At 52.7% G+C, this 23,436-nt stretch overlaps 1 protein-coding gene across 11 annotated transcripts in view; it reads left to right on the top strand.

Annotated features, from left to right (window-relative positions):
* Positions 1-18,334: 18,334 nt before the first annotated feature.
* SMTN (smoothelin) overlaps positions 18,335-23,436 on the top strand; it is a 40,359-nt gene continuing 35,257 nt past the window's right edge. For all 11 annotated transcript variants that reach the window (XM_069081577.1, XM_069081578.1, XM_069081575.1 and 8 more), the window contains exons 1-2: positions 18,335-18,491; positions 22,071-22,218. In XM_069081577.1, coding sequence (XP_068937678.1) covers positions 22,168-22,218 — 51 coding nt within the window. In that variant the 5' untranslated portion in view covers positions 18,335-18,491; positions 22,071-22,167. The remainder of the gene's footprint in view (positions 18,492-22,070; positions 22,219-23,436) is intronic.

Raw genomic sequence — 23,436 nt, 5'->3', positions numbered from 1 at the left:
AAGGAAGGAAGGAAGGAAGGAAGGAAGGAAGGAAGGAAGGAAGGAAGGAAGGAAGAAGGGAGGGAGGGAAGGAAGGAAGGGAGGAAGGAATAAAGGAAGGGAAGAAAGGGAGGAAGGAGGGAAGCCCCAAGCTGACCAGTTCCAGTTTGGTCCCCAGTGGCAGCTCCTTTTTCACTCACAGGGGCTACTATTTGTTTTTCTTCTCCAAGAGGACCATGACATCAGGGAGGTGATGCCATGATATGCAAGTGAATTGGACCGAAGTGGGGTGTTTGAGTATCCTATACGCTCACCCATATATGTGTATATGGGCACAGAAGAGATCCAAAATTAGCACAGGATAGTCCATTTCAAGGCAGTTTGGGAAAGGAGGCCCTATAAGTTGATGGGATCAGGAGAAGCTTTATGGAGAAGATGGCGCTCAAGCTGCAGCTTAGAGGAAGAGAGGAAGGAGAGAAAGAGAGAAGGCAATCCAGGCAGGGCGCACAGCCAGGCCAAAAGCCCAGAGATAAGAGATGGAGCGTGTGTGAGGAACACAGAGAAGTCCAATTTGGCTGGCAATAGAATGAGGAAAGACGAGTAATGAATAATGAGGTTGGGGACCACATTATGAAGAGCTTTTAAAAACAAAGAAAGGAGTTTATTATGATTGATCCCAGAGAAAATAGAGAAGCATTGGAGTTTATTAACTAGGGGAGTGACATTGTCAGATCTGTACTTACGGAAGATGACTTTGGCAGCTGTGTGAGGATGAACTGGCAAAGGGAGAGACTTCGGGCAAGGAGACCAATCCAGCAGTTCACATGAGAGTTAATGAAAGCCTAAACTAAGATGGCGACTTCATGGGTAGGAGAAAGAAGGGACTGGATTTGAGAGATGTTGTAGAGGTAGAAACAGCAAGATCTGGCAACATGCAGAGGGACAGAGAGTGAAAAATTGGGAGGATAACACTGAGGTTACCAACCTGGGAGGCTGGAAGGATGGTAATGTCCTTAGAAGCAGGGAAATTAGGTAGAGGGGTAGGTTGGGAGTGTTGCTGCTGTTTAGTCATGTCCAACTCTCCGTGACCCCCTTTGAGGTTTTCTTGGCAGAGATTCTGCAGTGGTTTGCCATTTCCTTCTCCAGCTCAATTTACAGATGAGGAAACTGAGGCAAATGGGATTAAGTGACTTGCCCAGGGTCACACAGCTAGGAAGTGTTTGAGATCAGATTTGAACTCAGAAAGATGAGTCTTCCCAACTCCAGGTCCAGCACTCTATTCCCTGTACCACCCAGTTGCCCCCAAATTTGGAGGTGAAGGAGAAATAATAAACATTCTCTTGAATGTGCTGGGTTTGAGATGCCTACAGGGCATCCAGTTTGAAGTATCTGATAGGCAACTGATAATATGGGATGGGGGATCAGGAGAGAGGCTGGGGTAGGATAAATGTTTATATCATATATGTATACCTACATATGTGTGCTTGTGTATATATACACATATAATATATACATACATGTGTGCATATATATATACACTTGTATAAATATATGAGTGTGTATGGAGAGAGGGAGATGAAAAGAGAGAGAGAAAGAAGAGAGAAGGGAGGCAGAGAGAAAAGGAAGATAGAGAGAGAAAGGGGAGGGAAAGAGAGAAGAGAGGAGAGACAGTGAGAGAGAGAGAGAGAGACAGTAAGAGAGAGAGAGAGACAGTAAGAGAGAGAGAGAGAGAGAGAGAGAGAGGAGATAGTGATGGTCGGAATATGGACCTTGAGCCAGCAAAAGAGACCAAGCAGGAGTGGTCAGAGAAGAAGGAGGAGAGCCAGGATGGGACACTGTATCCAAGAACAGAGGGTGGTCGACAGCATCAGAGGCAGTAGAAAAGTCAAGAAGGACAAAGCCTGAGAATAGAGAAGCAGATTTGTCAAAGAGGAGTTCAGTAGTCACCTTGGCAGAGCCATTTCCATTTCATGGCCCAGTTTGAAGCAAGAGTACAAAGGACTAAGAGTGAGAGGTGAGGAAGGATGCTCGGCTCTTTTAGACAGCTTTTATTGGAGGGCTTTGGTTGGGAAAGGTAAGGCTATAGAGGCTGGTTGTGGTGGGGGAGCAGGGCCTTTGTAAGGACAGGAGTGAATTTGGGTGTGGTAGAAAGCTGTAGGAAAGGGACCAGTAAATAGGGAGAGATTGCAGATTAGAGACTGGGGGTGGTGGCAGAGATCTGCTGGAGAAGAAGGCAGGGGATGGATCCAGGCCACATGCACAGGGCTTGGCCTTGACAGAGAGAAGGGCCACTTCACCAGAAACTGGAGGAAAGGAAGAGAGAGTGGAGGATGGTCTTGAGAGAAAGGGAAAAGTAGATCACTGGGAATAGCCTCATTTTCCCCAGTAAAGTAAGAGGGGAGTTTTCAGTTAAGGGAGAATAAGAGAAGGGAAGATTTGGAATAGCAGCCTTAGAGAATGGGATAGAGAATCAATTAGGGAGGGGTAGCAGGACTACATGGCAGCTAGGTGGCACTGTGGATAGAGTGCCACACCCGGAATTAGGAAGACTTGAGTTCAAATGCAGCCTCAGACACTGACTAGCTGTGTGACCCGGGGCAAGTCACTTCACCCTGTTTGCCTCAGTTTCCTCAGCTGTAAAATGATCTGGAGAAGGACATGGCCAGACACCCCAGTGATATATTTGCCAAGAAAACTCCAAATAGGGTCATAAAGAGTCAAACGTCCCTGATCCAACTAAACAGGGTTTGTCTTGCCTCAGCGCTGGCCCAGCCGAGGTTAAGCCTGCTCTGCTCAGCTCTACTTTGTACCCACCCCTGTGGGCCAGCCCAGCTGGATTCCTTGCAGCATTTCACCGTCAGCCTCCCTCTCCCTGCACAAGCCTCTGTCCCTCATTCCATTGGAAGGGTGGGGTTTGATTGAGTCAATCAGTAAAATCACCCCATCCCATGTAAAGTAACAGACAGGTAACAACACACGCAACTGAATGAAGCAGAGAGGTAAATTAGGTGTGAACAAGGCCTCCTGGGATAGAACTGACCCCTTGGAAGGAGGGGTTGTTACGTTATTCTATTTACACAGTATCCTCAAAGCCTAGTACAATGCCCGGAATAGAGTAAGTGCTCTATAAATGATTGGTGATATGGTCTGTGGTTGAAGACCCCTGTGACGGAGAGCTCACTACCTCACCAGGCAAAACATTCCATCTTTGGACAATTCTAATTGTTAGGAAGCTTCCCCCGCCATCAAGGATCACTAAATTTTATTCATTGCCTTTTGGAAACTCATGGCTGAGCCCTGTGGGGCCAAATAAAACAAGTCCGATCCCTCTTCCACAAACAGTTCTGGTACATAAAAAGAATGGCACGTTTCCCATAAGTCTCCCCTTCCCCAAATGAATCAGTCCCCAGTTCCTTCAGTCGCCCTTATATGGCATCATCTTCAGGACCTTCCACATCCTGGTTGCTTCCTCTGGCCACTCTCCAGCTCATCAATGTCCTATGTGAAATACGGCCCCAAAAGCAGCCATGAGAGAACAGCTGTGTCCAGTCGGGGACCAGCATCACAGCATCAAGGAGAAGAACCAAGCCCTGGGCCCCAGGCCTTCTGAGCCATGGACCCAGAAAATGTTAAGAGTGTGCGCAAAGTAATTTTAGACAATTGCACATGAAGTGTCAGAGATGAGAAGAATCTTAGAACACAGAAAATAGAGGGTCCCATCTTTGGGGAGGGAGTTTCTTAGAAAAGGAGATGTCAGGGCTGGGAGGGGCCTTAGAACAGGGGATGTCAGGGCTGGGAGGGGCCTCAGAACAGGGGATGTCAGAGCTGGGAAGGACCTTAAAACAGGGGATGTCAGGGCTGGGAGGGGTCTTTGAATAAGGGATGTCAGGGCTGGGAGGGGCCTCAGAACAGGAGATGTCAGGGCTGGGAGAGGCCTCAGAACAGGGGATGTCAGGGCTGGGAGGGGCCTCAGAACAGGAGATGTCAGGGCTGGGAGAGGCCTCAGAACATGAGATGTCAGGGCTGAGAGGGGCCTTAGAACCCCTCTTGTCCTTAGAAGGAAGAATCCAATGCTTAAAGGAGGAAAGTTATTTACATCAGGCCCCAAAGGAAAGTGCCTTATGCCTTCTTGTTCCCTCTGTGCTTCAGTTCCCTACCCCTGCTCCAGTCCTTCCCTCTCTAGGTCAATTGAAGCCTCTCTTGACCCATGGAGGCCAGCCTCAGAAGGGGCGAGTCTTATGGCCTAGGTTCTGGTCCTGGGGATGACCCCTGGAGTTCCCAAGGCTCCGTGTGATTCAAGCAGCCCAGGACAAGAAGGCCAGTGTCTGCAGAATTGTTCACAAGGCCCTCACCTCTCTCTTGCACCACTAATATTCTTTAAGGGAAAGACTGGGTTTGGCAGAAAGGTTCAGGAAGGCTGGAGCCCTGGGTCCCAGACTCATGGCTCTCAGGAGCTAGCTCGGGACCTTGAACAAATCACGCTCCACTCTGGTCTTCAGTTTCCTCGAGTATAAATGCAGATTAAGCTCAATAACCTCTAAAGTCTCTCCCTCTGCAAACATTCTCCGTTCTAAATTCCTGTCCTGGTCTGACAGACTCTGTTCTAAGGCTCCTCTCAGCCTCTGGGATCTTGGTTCTAAGCTGTCCTCTCCTCTTCCTCACTAGACCAGTTTTTAACACAGACACCAAGCCGCTGAATTCCTGATATGTGGGATTCTTGAAACAAAACTGGATTTATTGTGTGGGCTGGGGAGGACATGAGGGCAGCAGGCTTAGTGGTTGGCTCTGAGCCCCCACCAAGGCCGTCTCATCTGGCCTCCGTGCGGCTGCTGCCCCAGGGGAGAGTCAGAAACATCTGGCTTGCTGTTTGCTATCTGGAAAGCCCTGTCCCTCTTGGCAAGGGAGGCTCCTTGCTGGGGTCCAGCCCTGGATCAATGCATGGAGAGACTGCTGTCTTCTGGGGCCTGGGGCCTGGGGCCTAGGCTGGAGTCCTAGTAGATGCAGCTAAGTGCATTTTCTAGTCTGGTCTCAGGGCTGGAAAAGAACATTTTGGCCCCAGGAAAGGCAAATTCCACTCACGCATCACCATGGAATCCAGGATACTGCAAGACACCTCTTAGACGATTCAGTTCCACCTAACCAGTCCCTATTACCAGGCAGACTTCATGAAAGCTCCCCGTTGGACTGTAAGCTCCTTGAAGGTAGGAACTGTCTTTTTCCTCTTTTTGTGTCCCCATGGGAGCACAGAGCCTGGCACATAGTATGGGCTCAATAAATGTTTACTGACTGAATGAATGAAATCAGACCCTGTCCTCAAGGAGCTTCCGTTCTACTCTACCTAATCTGTCCATCACCAAGAAGGAGCCTCACTGTAGACATGATGGTCATCCAGCCTCTGGCTAAAGATCCCTGGGGATGGGGAACTCATAGGCAGCGGACTGGAAAGCAGAGAGCCTTGGACTAGCAGCCCAACACTGCAGGTTCAAATCCCAGCTCTGACGCTTACTACCCACATGACCTCTGCTAATTCATAGCAGGGTAAAGCCTTTAGGGCCAGAGGAGACCTGGGAAACCATCTAGCCCTGCCCCCTCATTGCACAGATGTGGAGACAGAAAGCCAGAGAGTGGAAGGGACTTTGCCAAGGTCAGACAAGTAGTTACAAGGGAGCAGAAAGTGTATTGATTCTAGAGACAAGGGACCTGGGTTCAAATCCCAACTCTGACCCTGACTACTTATGTATCTTTGAGGAAATCTCAGTTCCCTCATATGTGACATCAGAAAGTTGGATTCAATGATTAGATAAAGTATCTCCCTACATCTGTGATCCTCTTTGTACGGCTCTTCATTAAGCCTCAGTTTCCCCATCTATAAAATGGGAAAATCGGAACCCTAAATAGGCAATGAGGATGATAGCCCTTTTGCCACGTACATCCTAGTTGCTGTCATTCTTATCATGGACTATGGCAGTCCATCCCACTCTGGGACAACTCTTAATTGTGGGGAAGCTTATTCAGAAGCCCCCTAACCTGCCCTGTCCAAGTGGGATGCTCTCCCAACATTTCCACCTCTCCCCATATCTCTATTATTAGTCAGAATGTCCTCATCTTAAAACCAGATGGGGAAAGCATGAGAAAGCCTGGAAGTCTGAATGCCGCCGGGAGACGGGGGTCTCTGGGAAGCAGCAGATGGCTGGGCACAGGAGCCAGAGGAAGGATGGGGGCTTGCTCCACCCAGTGGCTCCCACCATCGGAAACAAGCCACGTCTACACTTGGCTTTAGGATACTGCAGGCCTGGCCCTTCACCCCTGCCAAAGGATGCTCTCTCCCCAAACTCAGGAGAATTACCAGACTTGTTCTCGATCTAGCTCCTCTCTGCTCTCTGAGGCTAGCCTAAGCGTGGGAGTCAGTGCAGTGTTCCAGCAGAGGGCTGGGTTTTGAGGCAGAAAACCTTGGTTCAAGATCAACCTCTGACTCTTACTGACTGTGTGACTTTGGGCAAGTCCCTTAATCTCTCCGGGCTTCAACTGCCTTGGCTATAAAATGAGAGGGTTGGATTAGATCATCTCCAAGGTCCCTGTCATCTCAGATAAATGTATTCCTACACACATCCATACACACATGCACACACACACACACACCTATTTTATATACTCTGAACTCAACATTTCATCTCCTATCTCCATGTGTTTGCACTGGCTGTGCCCCATGCCAGGAATGTTCTCCCTCACCTCTGCCTCTTGCAACCCTTGAATCTCTTCAAGGCTCAGCTCCAGCTCCCCCTCCTACAAGAGGCATAACCTAATCCCTCCCTTCCCCCAACTTCAGTTGCTAATACTCTTTCTTTGCTTTTGTATTGTATTGTAATTGGGGGGGGGTACCGATTTATCTGTATAAAAGATGTTTTCTCCCAGTAGAATGTGAGTTCCTTAGGGGAAGAATATACTTTGTTTTTCTCTTCATATCCCCAGTGTCTGGTTGGTCCAAAGTAGAGAGTCAATCAATGCTTATGAATGAATGAATGAATGAATGAATGAATGAATGAATGAATGAATGAACGAATGAACGAACTTCTGGGTCATGTGAACAAGATGAAGGACTAAACATTTTCTCTGATCACCACACCTCTCAGACCTCTCCAAAACAGAAATTATGCACTCCAAAGATAAAGTAACTTCAGCTGTGTCCATGGTCTAGGACACCCAGAATTCAAAAGAAGGTGAAAAAACAAAACAAACCCATGACTCTCGGACTCTGAGCTCACTCAGCACCTCTCTCTCCAACCTCCAAAGCTACCTGCAGCAAGGTTCCACTAGCAGACCCAAAGACATGACACAGGCTTGGAACAAAACCTAGCCATATACCCTGGTTCCCTCACCCTCTTTCCAGTATCATGGAGACCTCAGCTGCAGGCAGGGACTGCAGCCTTATAGCACTGGTGCTGCAAAGCTTTGAACTGCCAACATTGGGCCAGAGAACTGAAGAACAGAGGGAGTGGGACAGGTCACCAGGACAGGACGCTACACATGTGATAAGCTGTCCAGCCCTCCACAAAGCCAGAGGGGAAGAGCACAGCACACAGCTGGGGCCAGCTCTGACCACCCAAGAGTCAGATGGAGCAGTGACCTAGGTTGGTGAACCATGAATTATCTAGTATGGAAGGATGCTGAGACACTTTGAGATCTAGCTACCTGGCGAAGGGTTCAGAAAGTAAGTAATAAGGAAAATAAGGCTGGGGGGAAGAGACTGAAATTACCAAAGACTTCAGGAAGAAGAAAACTCAAAGTTCTTGAACACTAACAGATAAATCAATGGGGAAAACTAACAGAAGAAAACATGGTCTCCAGATTCAGTAAATGGGTTCAGGAATTTATGAATAAATACTGCCCCCAAATGATTTCATACATAATGAAACAGACCCATGGAATTTGGGGTGAACATGGAACCATAATACACTGAGTTGTTCAAAAGAGAAATGATAATTGTAAGAGCATAATTGATGTCCTACACAGCAAAAATAATGGGCAGAAGGAAAAAACAGCAATAGCAAATCTCACCAAAGAAATAAAAGAGAGCAAAACAGATTAAGAATGCAAATACACAGAAGTGAAAGACAACCTAGAAGAAGAGAACCCCCCAAACCAAGAACATTAAAAGAAAGTGTGCTCACTACATGGGCAAAACATGCATTTCTTGAAGATGGGATGCACAGAGACAACCGAAGAATCACAGATCTCTCCAGAGATCTTAACACCAGAATGAAGGAATGAATAGAAGAGGCCTGCCCAGAACTTCTTAGCAAAGAAAATAAATTTCCAACTGAACATCGTTTGTCCTTCTTGCTTGAAGAGGACAAAAATGACATCACTGTGTTGGGGTCAATGTGCAGTGTGTCCACCTGTGGCTGATCAGACCAATATGACGTTGGAAGGCTCCATCACAGGTCGGGCACAAATAGGCCATAGGAACATTGAGGGTGGAGATGTCTCTAAAGTGTGCATCTCACTTTTCTTTTGAACTAATGCAATTCTGCTTCACCCGTAGGGCACAGTGCCTTCTCTAATGAGGGCACACAATCAATTCCAAAGTTCTTCAGAGAGACCTCAAGAGTGTCCTTGTATCATTTCTTCTGACCACCACGTGAATGCCTGCCTTGTGTGAGTTCTCTGTAAAATAGTCTTTTACGCAAACATACACTAGGCATTCGAACATGGCCAGCCCATTGGAGTTGTGCTCTCTGTATTAGAGTTTGAATGCTTGGCAGGTCAGCTCAAGAAAGGACCACAGTGTCTGGTGCCTTATCCTGCCCGGTGATCTTCAGAATCTTCCTAAGATAATTCAAATGGAAGTGATTCCATTTCCTGACCTGGCACTGGTAGATTGTCCAGGTTCCACAGGCATATGACAATATGGTCAGCACCAGGGCTCCATAGACCTTCAGTTTGGTAGTCAGTCTAATACCTCTTCTCTCCCCTACTTTCCTTCGGAGTCTCCCAAACACTGAGCTAGATCTGGAAATGAGTGTGCCAACCTCATCCCTGGAAAGGACACTCCCAGGGTAAGTGAACTTATCCACAGCATTCACAACTTCTCCATTTGCTATAACCGATGGTTCCATGTAGGGATGGTGTGGTGCTGGCTGGTGGAGAGCCCGTTTTCTTGGTGTTCGTTGTTAGGCTAAAATTAGCACGAGCAGCAGAGAATTAACTCATACTTCTTTGCATCTCAGCCTCAGAAACTGTGCATGAGAAATCATCTGTGAACAAAACTTCTTGCACCAACTCTCCCTTCACTTGAGTCTCGGCTTGTAGCCAAATGAATGAATGAATGGAGTCTCCAAGTCTCAGAAATGAGGGTTCCAGAACCCCCTCAAGTCAGCCCTTCGCACCCAGAGGACTGTGTATGAATTAGGAAACCTAGCAATGATATAAATATGAAGTCTTGTCTCTGCCATGGTGCTCGAACCAAATCCAACAAAGATTCACTAAGTGTTTCTTGTGTATGAAATATAGCAGAGGGCCCTGGGGGAGGTGCTACGTTAGATAAGACCTGGATATTGTGTTTTGTTCTGGGTTGCCCAGTTTAGGAAGAAGCTGGAGGGCCTCCATAGGAGAGCAACCAGAAGGGAGAAGGGCCTTGAGTTCATGTCATCTGAGTGTGGCCTTTATGGGCACTAAGGACCTTCATCCTGACTCCCTGATGAGAAAGTCAGGCCCCTGAGCAAGGCTCCATCTCCCCTTTGGGGTTCTAAGGGCACCTCTTGAGTGCTCAGAGTGAGTCTTCTCCAATGCCCTTGGCTGAAGCCCCCATTCCAAGATGTTCACCCCTACTAAATGCAAGTAACATATCTCGGGATATTCTCCCTCCTATCATCAATGCCCGTCAGGGATTCGAGTACTCCAGTATCATTTAGCCAACTAACATAAACCAACTTTTATAAAGGCAAGCAGAAAGAGAAATACAAAAATATCCGTCTGATACCCAGAGGCCCAGGCAGCTAGGTGGTGCCGTGTATACCCTGCTGGACCTGGAGTCAGGAAGACCTGTGTTCAAATGTGATCTCAGACACTTCCTAGTTTTGTGACCCTGGGCAAGTCACTTAATGATGTTTGCCTCAGTTTCCTCGTCTGTAAAATGGGGATATATATAATAATACCTACCTCCCAGGGCTGTGGTCAGGATCAAGTGAGTTACTATTTGTAAAAAATGCTTGGTGCAGTTCCTGGTCCACAGTAAACATCACATAAATGGTGGTTGTATTTTTGTCATTAGTCCTCTGGTCCTGGGGGAGAATGGGCCCAAATCTGTGACAATTCCGACAGCTGCGTTCACCCCTGACCCCCGCAAGTTTACTTCCTAATGCGGCATGGCCGCCTCCAACCACTGCTAGGCTGGGTCAGGCTGGTCACTGAGCTTGGCTGTTCATGGATTCTGGCTCCCAGACCTCCCGTGGGAGACCCACTCTCCAAACCCTTTAAAGGTTACAAGGCTAAAGTGCAGTCTGACACCAATGCCAAGAGGCTCCCCGCAGGGCCACATGTTGGCAGCCCAGGGCAGTGGGGATACAGGGGCCAGGTCTCCCTCCCTCCTTCCCTCCCCAGCCAGAGGCCTCCATGCAGCAGCCTCTCCCTCACTGCAGCCAGGGAGGTAACACACATCAACAATTCCCACCTTGAGAATGCATGCTCGGCCCCAGCTGAGAGACCAGAGGCTTGAGTTGTCTCCACCTGGTTATCAGGCCAGAAGACAGCTGGCCCAGGGCCTGCCCTGTGGGGATGGCATCAGCTGAGTGCATGCCCAAGGCCGGGGCTTGGCCAGGGATTCGCCATGCTTTTCTTGGCACATATTAGTGGTCTTCAAGAATTCAAGGGGCTGACCCCTGCAGAAGGAAGGACTTGTCTTGCCAGGGGCCAGTTGTAGGGAAGCAGATTTAGGACCAATGGAATGCAGAGATGCCCCAAAGTGGGGTGGGCTGACTGGAAGGCCACTTGTTGGGGATGTGGATGGCGCATTCTTCTCCTGGCACAGATTAGATGTCTCAGAGTCCTTTTCCCGTTTTACCCTCCCTCCACCTCTCCCTTCCTTCTTCACTCCCTCTCTTCCTTTTCCTTCCTTCCTTCCCCTCTTTTCTTCTTTTTTCTTTTGTCCTTCCCTCCTTCTTTTCTCTTTTCTTCCTTCCTTTGTTCCTTCCCTCCTTTTCTCCTCTTTACTTTTCCCCTCCTTTTCCTTTTTCTCCCTCTCTTCCCTCCTTTTCTCCTCTTTTCTTCTTTCCTTCATGCCCTCCTTTTTCTTCTCTTTTCTTCCTTTATCCTTTTCACTTCTTTTTTCTTCCTTCCTTCTTTCCTTCTCTCCTTTTTCTTCTCTTCCTTTCCTTCTTTTTCTTCTCTTTTCTTCTTTAATTCCCTTTTCTCCCTTACCTCTCTCTTTTCTCCTCTTTCCTTACCTGCTTTTCTTCTCTCCCTTCCCTTCTTTCCTTCCTTCTTTTTCTTCTCTTTTCTTCCTCCTCTCCTTCATTTCCTTTTTTCTCCCTTCCTTCCCTTCTTCTTTTTCTTCTCTAGTCTTCCCCCATTTCCTTTTCTCTTTTTTTCACTTCCTTCCCTTCTTCTTTTCTTCCTTTCTTCTCCCCATTTCCTTTCTCTTTCTCCCTTCCTTCCCTCTCCCTTTTTTCTCCTCTCTTTTCCTCCATCTTCCTTAAAGGCTAGACAATCCAGACTGGCACCTGACCGTCACACTTAATAATGAGCAGGGAGTTGAACCTGGGTCTTCCAGATTTTCCCTTGTTCTCTTATCACTAACAGAGCGGGAATAAGGCTGGGATCCAGGAAGCTCATTAATCAATCAACCAGCAAATAGGGTCCCAGGGTTTAGAAATGAGAGGGACTGGTGAGGTCGTCTAATCCAACCCCACAGAAGGAAACTGAGGCCCAGAAAGGAGAAGGGCTTGCTCGAGGTCACATAGAAAACAAGTCTAGAACTGAATGTGTCACTCCCGGCTTGCGGAATGTGACCAGCTCCCTCAGGTCCCTAGGACCAAATGCCGCCTCTCCATGGGTCCTCCCAAACCTTCCTGGGGTGCTTCCACCCTGACTCTGAAGGGGGATCACATGGGGCTCACCCTCCTGTACTGCATCCCAGCCTTCCTGTTTGGCGCCATTTCCCACCTCCATGCCTTTGTGTGCTTGGCTCGGACTCCCTCCTGACCTCCGCACCTCCTTCAAGGGGCCTCTCCTGATTCCACTCTGGGTCAGTGCCACACATACCCTCCCCCTCCCCAACTGTTCTGTGTTTAATGGATAAATATGTGGGCTCTACATGTCTCTGTATGATGGCATTTCCCAGGGAACTCTAAACTCTTGGAAGATGGCTCAGTTTCATTCTTTATCTCATATTTAGGAGAGTGCCTGGCATACAGTAGGGGCTTATTAAACAATTAGTGACTGATTGGCCTGGAAGCAGTTCCCCTATTTTACAGGGGAGGAAACAGAGACCCAGAGAAATAAAATGGCAAGATTGGGGTCCAGGCTCAAGCCATCTGACTTAGAAGTGGCCAGATGGTCCAGGGACTAGAATGGGACCTGAAGTCAAATAAACCTGGAGTGACCTGCCACAGTTAGTAAACATGTGTGACCCTGGCCAAGTCATTGGTCCTCTCGGGGTCTCAGTTTCTCCATCTGATCTATGACCCCAAAGTCCTGGGCCTCTAAACCCCATGGTTTTTTCCCACTGGGTCAGTCCTGAAGACGAGGACCTAAGGGCCTAAGGGTGGCCGTCCTGCCTCTCTCTGTCCTCCTGTCCACGCCTCAGACCTCGGCTTCTCCAAAGCTACGAAGATAGCAGCAGTGAGTCCGCCCGTGATGCGCCATCTGCGGGGTGACTTTGGCTCCTTCCACTTGCTCTGTCATCAAAGGTCCAAGGTGGAGTTGGGGGGCTGGCATCCTCTGCCCCAGCCCTGCCCCTCCTCCCTCCTCCCCTGGCTCTCAGCAGCTCAGAATGCCCAGGACACAGAAGGTATCTTCTGCCATGGCAGGACAAAGGCAGCCGTGGCCTCTGGAAGCGAGACCAGGCTCCAGCAGTCGAGACCCTGCTGTCTGCACCCCAGACTTCACTGAGGGCCTCCCAACTTCCTACTTTCTGCTGAAGACCCTCTCAGGTGCCTGGCCTGGATATTTCAGTCATAGGGGACAGAGCCCAGCATGGAGACAGGAAGACCTGAGTTCAAATCTACCTCGGACCCTTACTAGCTGTGTGACCCTGGGCAAGTCACTGCCTCAGCTTCCTCACTCCCTCCCAGGGTTGTTGTGAGACAAATGAGGTAATATTTGTAAAGCGATTCTTTTTGAAAGGAGGTGGTTCTTTCAGGCCCCTTCTCTGATTCTGCTCCGGTTTTCCTCTAGGGCTTTGTCACCCTGCCCTTTGCTCCAGTCCCTGGCAGAACGTAAGCTCTTTGAAGGCAGCCTCTCTGTCACCTTTGTAACCCTAGCCCTGAAAACCAAGACTGACAAACAGTAGGAGCTTAATAATTGCTGGCTGTATTGACCAGACTGAACCGGAGCCGAGCAGGGGCTCCCTCCCCCAGGAAGGAGGCCAGGACTGCGGATGCCCTGTGATGCCTGGTCCAGGTGAATGCTTGCTATGGAGCAGGGTCGGGGAGACCCCTGAGGCTGCGGCCCCCGATCTAGGCTCCCAGGAAGAACAGCTTCTTCTGGTCCCTGCTACACACCCCGAGCTCCATCCAGAACACTGGCTTTGCTATGGAGATGAGAAGGATGGCGGCTGGTGCCATCCGGCCAGGCCCAGACACTGCCTAGGACAGGCCCTGCTGCATGCACCCAGCTCCTGGTTAGAAACTGCAGCAGCAGCAGGGGATCTCAGTGCTGGGGCAGGGAGTCTGGGAGGGGCTGCCAACAGCCCAACACAGGAGTTCTGGGTTCCCAGGTGATCCTGGACTTCCTGGGCTCTGCAGATGATACTCTTTGGATGCAGCCCATCTCTGACTCTTAGAACAGGGAAGGTCAGAGTTAGGAGGAGACTTAGAACAGGGGATGTCAGGGCTGGGAGGGGCTGAGAACAGGGGATGTCAGGGCTGGGAGGTGCCTGAGAACAGGGGATGTCAGGGCTGGGAGGTGCCTGAGAACAGGAGATGTCAGGGCTGGGAGGGGCCTTAGAACAGGCGATGTCAGGGCTGGGAGGGGTCTTAGAACAGGGAACATCAGAGTTTGGAGGAGCCTTAGAACAGGAACTGTCACAACTGGGGGGAGCTTAGAACAAGGAATGTCAGAGCTGGGAGGGCCCTGAGAATAGGGAATGGCTGAGATGAGGGTTTAGAACAAGGGATGACAGAACTGGGAGGGCAGAGAGAACCTTAGACTGTCTATTTTCCCCCATACATAATAACTGTTTTGTAGAAGAAGGAAATGAAGGCCCAGAATAATAAGTGAGTCACTCCAAGTCAAGAAACCAGCCATTGGCAGAAGCATGCTAAGAACCTTGTTCTCCTGTTCCAGACTCTGAGGCTCTTCTCAGCCTCCTCCGGGTGCTGGTCTGTCTGGAGCCAGTGCTCTGAGCTCTCCTGGGTTCTGGGGTCACAGAGCAGTTCTCCCCGCTCCCAGCTCTGCACCCAAGGTGTTCTCCCCCAGTGGGTGGTGGCTGTGACTCATGGACCTGGCACAGGCTGGATTTTCAAAATATTTATTTTCAAATGTTTGGATTTGAGCAAAATATTGTAATTGGCCAAGTGGCTAATTCCCATCCATCCCCCCACCTTCCCCTCCCTCTCTGGAAGGGGCTGGATGTGGCCACCAGCGCCCTCTCCCTCCCCAGCCCCTCCATCCCCCCAGCTCCAGCTCCTTCCTTGGCCTCTGGGACCTCAGGGTCTCCATTAGCAAAGTCCTCACCTCCAGGCATGGATCCAGCATGAAGCTGGGTGCTCAGGCTCACCATGGCCCCTGACAGAAGCAGAGCCCTAGGCTTTACAGCTAGAATAACCTTTAGGCGTCATCTAGTCCAAGGGAACAAGCCTTTACTGAGCGCCTACTCTATGCTAAGCATGGTACAAACATTATTGATCCTCAATAACTCTGGGAGGTAGGTTATATTATTATCCTCATTTTACTGATGTGGAAACTGAGTCAGGCAGTGGTGAAATGACTGGCCCAAGGTCACGCAGCCAGAAAGTATCTATGATTGAGATTTGAATTCAGGTCTTCCTGACTTCAGGCCCAGGGCCCTATCCACTACCTTCAGTTTCAACTCCATGTACAGTCATGGGCTCTCAGACAAACACACACCCAGACAGACACACACATGTACTGCTGTAGACGTTATGTTTGTCCCTAAAATGGGAATTAGGCAGCTAGATGTGGTGCAGTGGTTAGAATGACAGGCCCAAGTCGTGAAGACCCGAGTTTAAATGTGGTCTCAAACACTTACTATCAGGGAGACCCTGGGCAAGGCATTCAATCCTGTTTGCCTCAGTTTCCTCATCTGTAAAATAGGTTGGAGAAGGAAACAGCAAAGCAATCCAGCATCTTTGCCAAGAGAACCCTAAACGGGCTCACAGAGTCAGATGCGACAAGAAAACAGCTGAACAAAGAGGAATTCAATAGGGTTAAGTACAAAGGGCTGCACGTGGGTTCAAAAAGTCAATCATCTAACTCTAGATTTTCATTCAACAAACGTTTTTAAAGCACCTACTGTGTGCAGGACACCTACTATGTGTTAGGCACCGGGAATAAAGGTCAGAATTAGATGGTCCCAGCTTTTGGAGAATCCCCATTGGACTGAGATGCTTCAGACTGGAGTGGGGCACCTCACAAGGCAGGGGGTGCCCTGCTCCTGGGGGTGTTCAGAAGGTCAGGGAGACTCGGCTCTCAGGGAAGCAAACTCTGCAGCTGTGTGTCATTGTCTAATCCTAAGGCCCAGGAGACACTGAGACTCCCAGTGACAGGGGCCAAGTGCGTGGCTCTGACGAGCTGTGTGGCGTGCTGCGAACAGCATTTACAGATGAGAAAGCCGAGACTTAGGGGGGCAGTCACATATCTTGTCTCAACAGTCTCTGGGCCTCAGAAAGGCAATCATTATTGTCCCCATTATACAGATGAGAACACTAAATCACAGACTAGTCACATCATAGCAGAATTATAACAGCTAGTAATGTTATCATGTTATTTGTTCTTTCACAGTTTTCACTGGAAGGAAGGAAAGAAGGAAGGGAGAGAGGGAGGAAGGGAGGAAGGAAGGAAGGAAGGGGGGAGGGAGGAAGGAAGGGAGAGAGGAAGGAAGGGAGAGAGGAAGGAAGGGAGAGAGGGAGGAAGGGAGGGAGGGAGAGAGGAGGAAGGGAGAAAGGGAGGAAGAAAGGAAGGAGGAAGGATGGGAGGGAGGGAGGAAGGGAGAGAGGAAGGGAGGAAGGAAGGGAGGGAGGAAGGATGGGAGGGAGGGAGGAAGGGAGGAAGGAAGGGAGGAAGGAAGGAAGGAAGGAGGAAGGATGGGAGAGGGGAAAGCACTTATTAGGCACCTACTATGTGCTGAGCTCTTAACAAAGCCCCTATCACTGGAGCCTCACAATAACCCTGGGCACCATTATTATCACATTCTTTTCCCAGATGTGGAAACCAAGGCTGGTGGCGGGGGTCACTTGGCTGGTGGGAGGGGGAGCTGGGCCTCAGACCCTCCCTGTGGGACCAGGTCCACTGTCCTTCCATCACACCAGGCAGGGAAGCTGCTCCTGGCCCACTCTGTCCCCCAACTGAGTTCCACGGGACTGAATCTTAGTCAGTTCACATTTCTCCCCAGCTGGGCCGTGCGTGAGCTCTGCATCCCGATGGGCTGACACACCCCCACAGTGCTGGCAGGTCAGGAGACCTCCGCTCCACTTGTGGCCAGGCGGGGGGGGGGGGGGGTGGGGGGGGAGCGTGGGCCCCTGGCTTGGCCAGGCCCTTGGGGGCGCTAATGCATTATCTATCTGTGACAGGCGGCATCCCTCTGCCTCCCGGCCGCTCCCTCCTCGTGGGCCCCTTGGCTGGTCTTGGCCGCCTGGGAAGCCACACACAGCCAGAATTTGGGGCTCCTGGCCGGTGTCCTGGTGAAGAGCCCAGCTCTGGGGGCCGCTGGAGAGGCTGGGATCCTCACCTGCCCTTCAATTCATTCTAGTTTAATGCAGAGCACCGGCCTGTCCCCAGCCCAGGAAATGTTCCGGCGCCTTCAAATAAATAGATTTTTCTATATTGGAGAAGGGAAATTGAGAGAGGTTCATCCCTGTGCAGCTGGAAGTGGGACGGTCTCCTCCACCTTCCTTGAGGATCAGTCACCAGACTTCCTGGGTTCAAATCCTGCTTACTTACATACAACTTGTGCGCCTACAAGCACCCCCCCCCGCCCTCTTTGGGGCTCCATTAGTCCCCAGTAAAAAGGGGTTGGACCGATGACCTTTAATGGCAGCAAAGGTTAGTCTTTCTAAGCCCTTGCTCCCGAGCCCCGGCCTAGGCAGAGGCGCCTAACCAATGCTCCCCTGAGCCCCGATTTAGGCAGAGGCGCCTAATCAATGCTCCCCTGAGCCCCGACCTAGGCAGAGGCGCCTAATCAATGCTCCCGAGCCCCAAACTAGGCAGAGGCGCCTAATCAATGCTCCCCCGAGCCCCGACCTAGGCAGAGGTGCCTAACCAATGCTCCCCTGAGCCCCGATTTAGGCAGAGGCGCCTAACCAATGCTCCCCTGAGCCCCGACCTAGGCAGAGGCGCCTAATCAATGCGCATTGCAATCCCCAGGAAGGGGCCAGCCCTGCTCCGCGCTCGTAGCTCCGCTCCTAGCCCGCTTGGCCCCCGCCCGGCTTCCTCCGCCCCGCAGCGCGCCCCGCAGTCCGCCCCGCAGCCCGCCCTGTCCTAGGACTCGGCAGGCTCGGGAGACCTAGGGGGAGGGGAAGAGGGCGGAGTCAAAGGAGGGGGAACTCAGTTGGGAACAAAGGGGAAAGAGAGAGGCAGAGAGAGGGAAGAGGGAGAGCAGCGCCTGCCTCCGAGCTACCTCGGCCAGCCTCCCTCCGCGCCGGGTTGTTTCTCAGGTCCCGGCAGTGGGGAGGGCCCCGGCAAGTCCGCGCTGGCGTGCTTGCGGTGGAGGAAGGGGAATGTAGGGGGAGGGGGGGGAAGAAGGGAGGAGCCGAGGACTACAACACCCAGGAGGCTGTGCGCCAAGTCGGCCGGCTCGTCACGAAGGGAGGGGGCTGCAGTCAGGGGGCGTAACTTAAAATTAAATCGAGCCAACCACGGGAGGGGAACGGCTGGAGTAGGCGGGGCTCAACGGCGGATTGGCGGCGGCAGCGACCAAGGGGCGGGGAGGGGCGGGGCCTGCGGAGCTGGACTCAGGACGGGCGGGGCGGGCCGGGCAGTGTACCCGGGAGTCGGTGGTGGAGCAGACGGCGGGTAGCTAGCCGAGTTCGGCCACGCCGAGCGAGCGGAGCGCACGGGAAGGTCGGAGCCGGTGCATGGGCCTGGGCGCGCGGGGCTGCCCGGGCCGCCGAGCCCAGGTGAGTGCGCGGACGGCCGGAGCGGGAGCCGCAGGGGGAGGACCGTGAAGACGGACCCCGGGGCAGGCACAGGACCGTGTAGACGGGCCCTGGAGGGTGCCCAGGACGGTGTGGACGGACCTTGGGACCGTGTAGACGCCCCGGGGCAGGCACAGGACCGTGTAGACGGGCCCTGGAGGATGCCCAGGACCGTGTAGACGCCCCGGGGCAGGCACAGGACCGTGTAGACGGCCGGGGCAGGCAGGACCTAAGAGGGGGCACTGAGAGCTGGACTCTTGTAGACGCCCGGGGATGGCCCCGGCGGAGGCCGGCAGAGGCGGGTCTGGGGTGGCCAGGCGGTCCTGAGCGGTCCCAGGGGAAGGGCAGCCCCTCCGCCCAGAATCCCACAGGAAGGGCCACCCCGCAGGTCAGCAGGACAAGCAGGGGCCCGAGGGGCTGGAGGGACAGAAGGGAATTGGGATTCAGAGCCGCCATCCTTCCTGGGAGGGGGCTGCCCAGACTGATGGGGAGCAGGGCACCCCCAGAGGGAAGAGGAAGGAGGGGTGCCCTTTGGACCCGCGGAGGGGGGGAGAGCCTGAGCCTTTCCCTGATCCTCCCTGCCTGGCACAGTGCCGAGCACACAGTAGGTGCTTGGTAGATGCGCCTGGCGGCCTCTGAAGGCCCCTGGCTCCTGCCCGAAGAGGGAGGGCTGGTCCGCAGTTGGGGCCAAAGTGGCATAGATGGTCAGGTGGGGACCCCAACCCTGAGGTTGGCATGAACCCACCAGGAGTAAAAGTGGCCCCAGCCATGGGGGGGCCCGTGGACAGAGTGAGGGGGGAGTTACTGACCCGTGGGGCAGGTTTCCATTGCCTCCCTCCAGACTGACGCCAGGGGAGACCTGCACCCATTTTTAGGACAGAGGGCGAGCCCTGACCAGCCCTCCTGGCTGGCAGCTTCCACACACACCTACCGTGCATCTGGTCCTCCAAACAGGAGGGCCTGTGTCTGGGACCTGTTGATCATAGCCTCAGCTCACCTGTAGTTCTGTGCCTGGATGGGGGAGAAGGGGAGCTGAGCCCTAAGGAGACAATGAGGCCAGTATTGACTTCCCTAGGTGACCCTGCAGGCTGGCCTGAGCAGGGAGGGCAAGGTCCCGACTGTACCTGCCAGACGGCCCCCAACGGGGAGACCAGAGTAGGGGGAGCACACTGCCCCCGCTCCCCCCCACAGGCACTCCTGCATGAGTGCTCAAAGGCATGATTGCATGGAGATGCCCGGGGCATGGGGTTGGGTGACCCGCAGAGGAGCCAGGCCTTTCTGGGCTGCCTCGGGCCTGTAAGGGGGGCTGACTCGCTACAGACCTGGGAAGCAGAGTGGGTGGTGCACAGGAGCGGGAGGAGCTCCCCAGGTGCTGACTCCTGGAGGAGCAGAGAGCATGACTAACAGAATCAGACTCAGGCTGAGTCAGGGGCTCCAGGTCGTCCCGTCTGGATGGGAGAGAAAGAAAAGGAAGCAAGCCATGGGAGGTGACACTCTTTCCCTATGTGTGTGGGAGCCGCCAGCCACATGGGATGGGTGGGTACCCCGCAGCTGGGCGGGCTGGGCAGATCTGCCCTGAAAATGGGTGCCAGCCTCCCCTGGCACAGGAGTCTGGAGGGAGGTGATGAGGGAGTAGAGTGGAAGGCAGCCTGCTTCAGTGAAAAGGGCCTTGGACTCCAAACAGCCCTGTTCTGAGCTGCTGCTGCCCCTCTGCCACCCATGAGCTGTGTGACTTGGGGCAGGCCCATCCCAATCTCTGGGCTGTAGCTTCCTCGTGTGAAATTGCTTGGCTCCCTTCCAGCTCCAGCCTCCTACAGCCTGAGGGCCCCTCCTGTTCTGAAAAAGGGGCAGGGGGCTGGGCCTGGAGCTGGAGGTTCAAATCCTGCCTCTGGCACTTGCTAGCTGTGTGAGCTCAGGCAGATCCCTGAACCTCAGCCTGGTTCTATCTGTTATCCGTACCTCTGGGATCGTTGTGAGGTTTGAGAAGGAAAATGGATACAGAGCTCTTCTGGAGCTGCTGGCAGCAGGCACATGTCTGCTGTGGTTATGGGACCCTGGAAGCCAGCTTAGCCAATGCTCCTTTTTACTGTTGAGAAAATGGAGTCACACAGAGCAAGAGGCAGGGCTGGGACTGACCCAGATGGTGTGGCCACAGAGCGAGGCCCCTTCCCACTTTGTCTTGGCATTGTTTGTTCTAAACTGCCGAGGAGCTCTGCCCTCCCCTGTAAGGCCTCTCCCAGCTCTGATGCTTTCTGTTCTAAGACTCCTCCCATCCCTGATATCCTCTGTTCTAAGGCCTCTCCCAGTTCTGCCATCCCCTGTTCTAAGGCCCCTTCCAGCTCTGACATCCCCTGTTCTCAGGCCCCTCCCAGCCCTGACATCCCCTGTTCTAAGGCCCCTCCCAGCCTTGACATCCCCTGTTCTAAGGCCTCTGCCAGTTCTGCCATCCCTTGTTCTAAGGCCCCTTCCAGCTCTGACATCCTCTGTTCTCAGGCCCCTTCCAGCTCTGACATCCTCTGTTCTCAGGCCCTTCCCAGCTCTGATATCCCCTGTTCTCAGGCCCCTCCCAGCCTTGACATCCCCTGTTCTAAGGCCTCTTCCAGTTCTGCCATCCCCTGTTCTAAGGCCCCTTCTAGCTCTGACATTTCTTGTTCTAAGTTCCCTAGCAACTCTGACATTCTCTGTTCTAAGACCCCTCCCAGCTCTGACATCCCTTGTTCTAAGGTCCCTCCCAGCTCTGACATCTCCTGTTCTAAGGCCCTTCCCAGCCCTGACATCCCCTGTTCTAAGGCCCCTTCCAGCCCTCACATCCCCTGTTCTAAGCTCCCTCCCAACTAAAATGTTGTGAGCTCTGACTCTACACAGCTAGTTGGGATATCAGTTCCTTCATGCATTCAAGGAGCATTAATGAAATGCCTTCTGTGGTCAGTTCTTGGTTAGGTCCAGAATGGGAGATTCTGTCCTGGGGACTGCCCCCTCCCCAGGAGGAAAGGCATGAGGACTGGTTGTGGGAAAGACTGAGTTCATGAACCATTTTTTTTGGAGGTGGGAAGGTAGGGCAATTGGGGTTAAGTGACCTGGCCAAGGTCACACAGCTAGTAAGTGTTAAGTGTTTGAGGCCAAATCTGAACTCAGGTCCTCCTGATTCTAGGGCCAGGGTGCCACTGAGCCGCCCCTTCGTGAACCATATTGCAGAGATGAGGAGGAGGAGAGGGTGCAAGGGGCCTTCAGATTTCCAGAGCACATTGTACATGTTGTCTTGTTTGATCCTTACAAAGGCCCTTTGAGGGGGCATCCCCACTGAACAGATGAGAAATCCAAGACCTGAGAAATCAGATGTCTGACATTGAAGGACTTGAACCTGGGTCTTCTCATGCCCTTTCCACACTCGCCCTCTGGGTATAGCCTGGTGGAGACTGGAGGAGGAGAGGCCCAGGGCCCTGGCAGAGGCCATTGGAGCTGGAAGGGAGGATGAATGGATGGGACTGTGGCTGGCCGATGAGCCCCCAGCCCCAGCCTCACTCTACCTCTTCTCATGGTCCCAATCGGGCTCTGTTGCAGAATCTCCTAGGAAGGTCTCAGTGCTGGACTTGGGCAGCCGGCCAGGGCTGCCCCCTGGCATCGTTGCTGAGAGTGAGCAGAGCTTGGAGGCTGTAAGATGGCGGATGAGGGTCTGGCCGGGCTGGATGAAGGAGCCCTGCGGAAGCTGGTAAGTGAGCCAGGGAGCCCCTGGAGGCCTCTGGGCACCCCCATCCCCTTCCTCCCATCATCCCCTGGGGCTGCTAAGCCAGAGCGAGGTAGAAGCAGACGGCACCTCCGACCATTGCTCTCCAGCCCCCTGACTCATCAGAGAAGTAGGCGGAGGGAGGAAGGGCTTTATCTAGGTGTGACAGCTGGTGAAAGACCAAGCTAGGGCTGACATGCAGGCCTTCTGAGCCAGGAGGCCAAGGCACCAGTGCACCAGTGACTTCCTGGTGCTGGGGCATGGAGACGCTTCATCCCCTCTGTGTGCAGGGCATTTGCCGTCCATTTAAACCTCATAACAACACCACGAGTTAGGCAGAGTGGGGGGCATCACCTCCACTTTACAGATGGAGAAACTGAGGCCCACAGGAACCTCACAGTAAACAAACTTAGAGGGACTTAGAACCTGGGAGTCCTGATTTCTAGGATGCCCAGTCTTACTCCAGAGCAGGGCACAGGGAAGGGCTGGTTTCAAGGAATGGGATTTGGGGGGTCTGGAGGGTCCTGCAGCCAAGAATGTGGTTTTGCTAGGTCAGCTCTGGAGCCCCTGTGGAATTTACCTCCTCTGAGCCAAGCTGCAGAGTGTCTGAGCATGTCTGGAGCGGGCAGCCCCGCCTCTCCCCTACCCCCTGATTAACCAGTAAAGGAGTCATGGGTTCTGCCCCAGGCAGGAGCAGGTGTGTGGTAGGCTGCCCTGCTGCCCTGCTCTGGGTCCAAACTGTACCCCTGCCAAGGCAGCCTCAACAGAAGGAGCTTGGCTGGGGCAGCCGGCCTCAGCCAAGGGCACCGGCTAGCCTCCCTTGTCCTCCCCTCTGAACAGGCCCAAGAACCTGGGCCCTCAAAGGTCAACTCCAGAATGGGCCTGAGGACCATGACACCTCTTCCTGATTCCCCAGGGTCCCTCAGCCTTGATAGAGAAGGTCCGGTGGCCCAGGCACGTGCCACAACTGGTCCATGGCCTGGGAACATCAGACTTGGGGGCAGAAAACTGGATCCATGTCCCAGCTCAGCTGCTTACTATATGAGTGACCTTGGGACAGACCTTGGGCCTCTCTGGGCCTCATTCTTCCTCATCTGTAGAATGGGAGGCATGGACTGCACAATATCTGAGTCTCTGTCAAGTGTGACATCCCCTGTTCTAAGGCCCCTCCCAGCCCTGACATCCCCTGTTCTGAGGCCCCTC

This window comes from Petaurus breviceps, unplaced genomic scaffold (genome assembly GCF_028583685.1).
Source record: "Petaurus breviceps papuanus isolate PSGF00001 unplaced genomic scaffold, PetGlider_PUasm1.0 99, whole genome shotgun sequence".
Lineage (NCBI taxonomy): Eukaryota > Metazoa > Chordata > Mammalia > Diprotodontia > Petauridae > Petaurus > Petaurus breviceps.
Note: the sequence above shows the minus strand (reverse complement) of the source record. Positions and strands in the feature narration are given on the sequence as shown.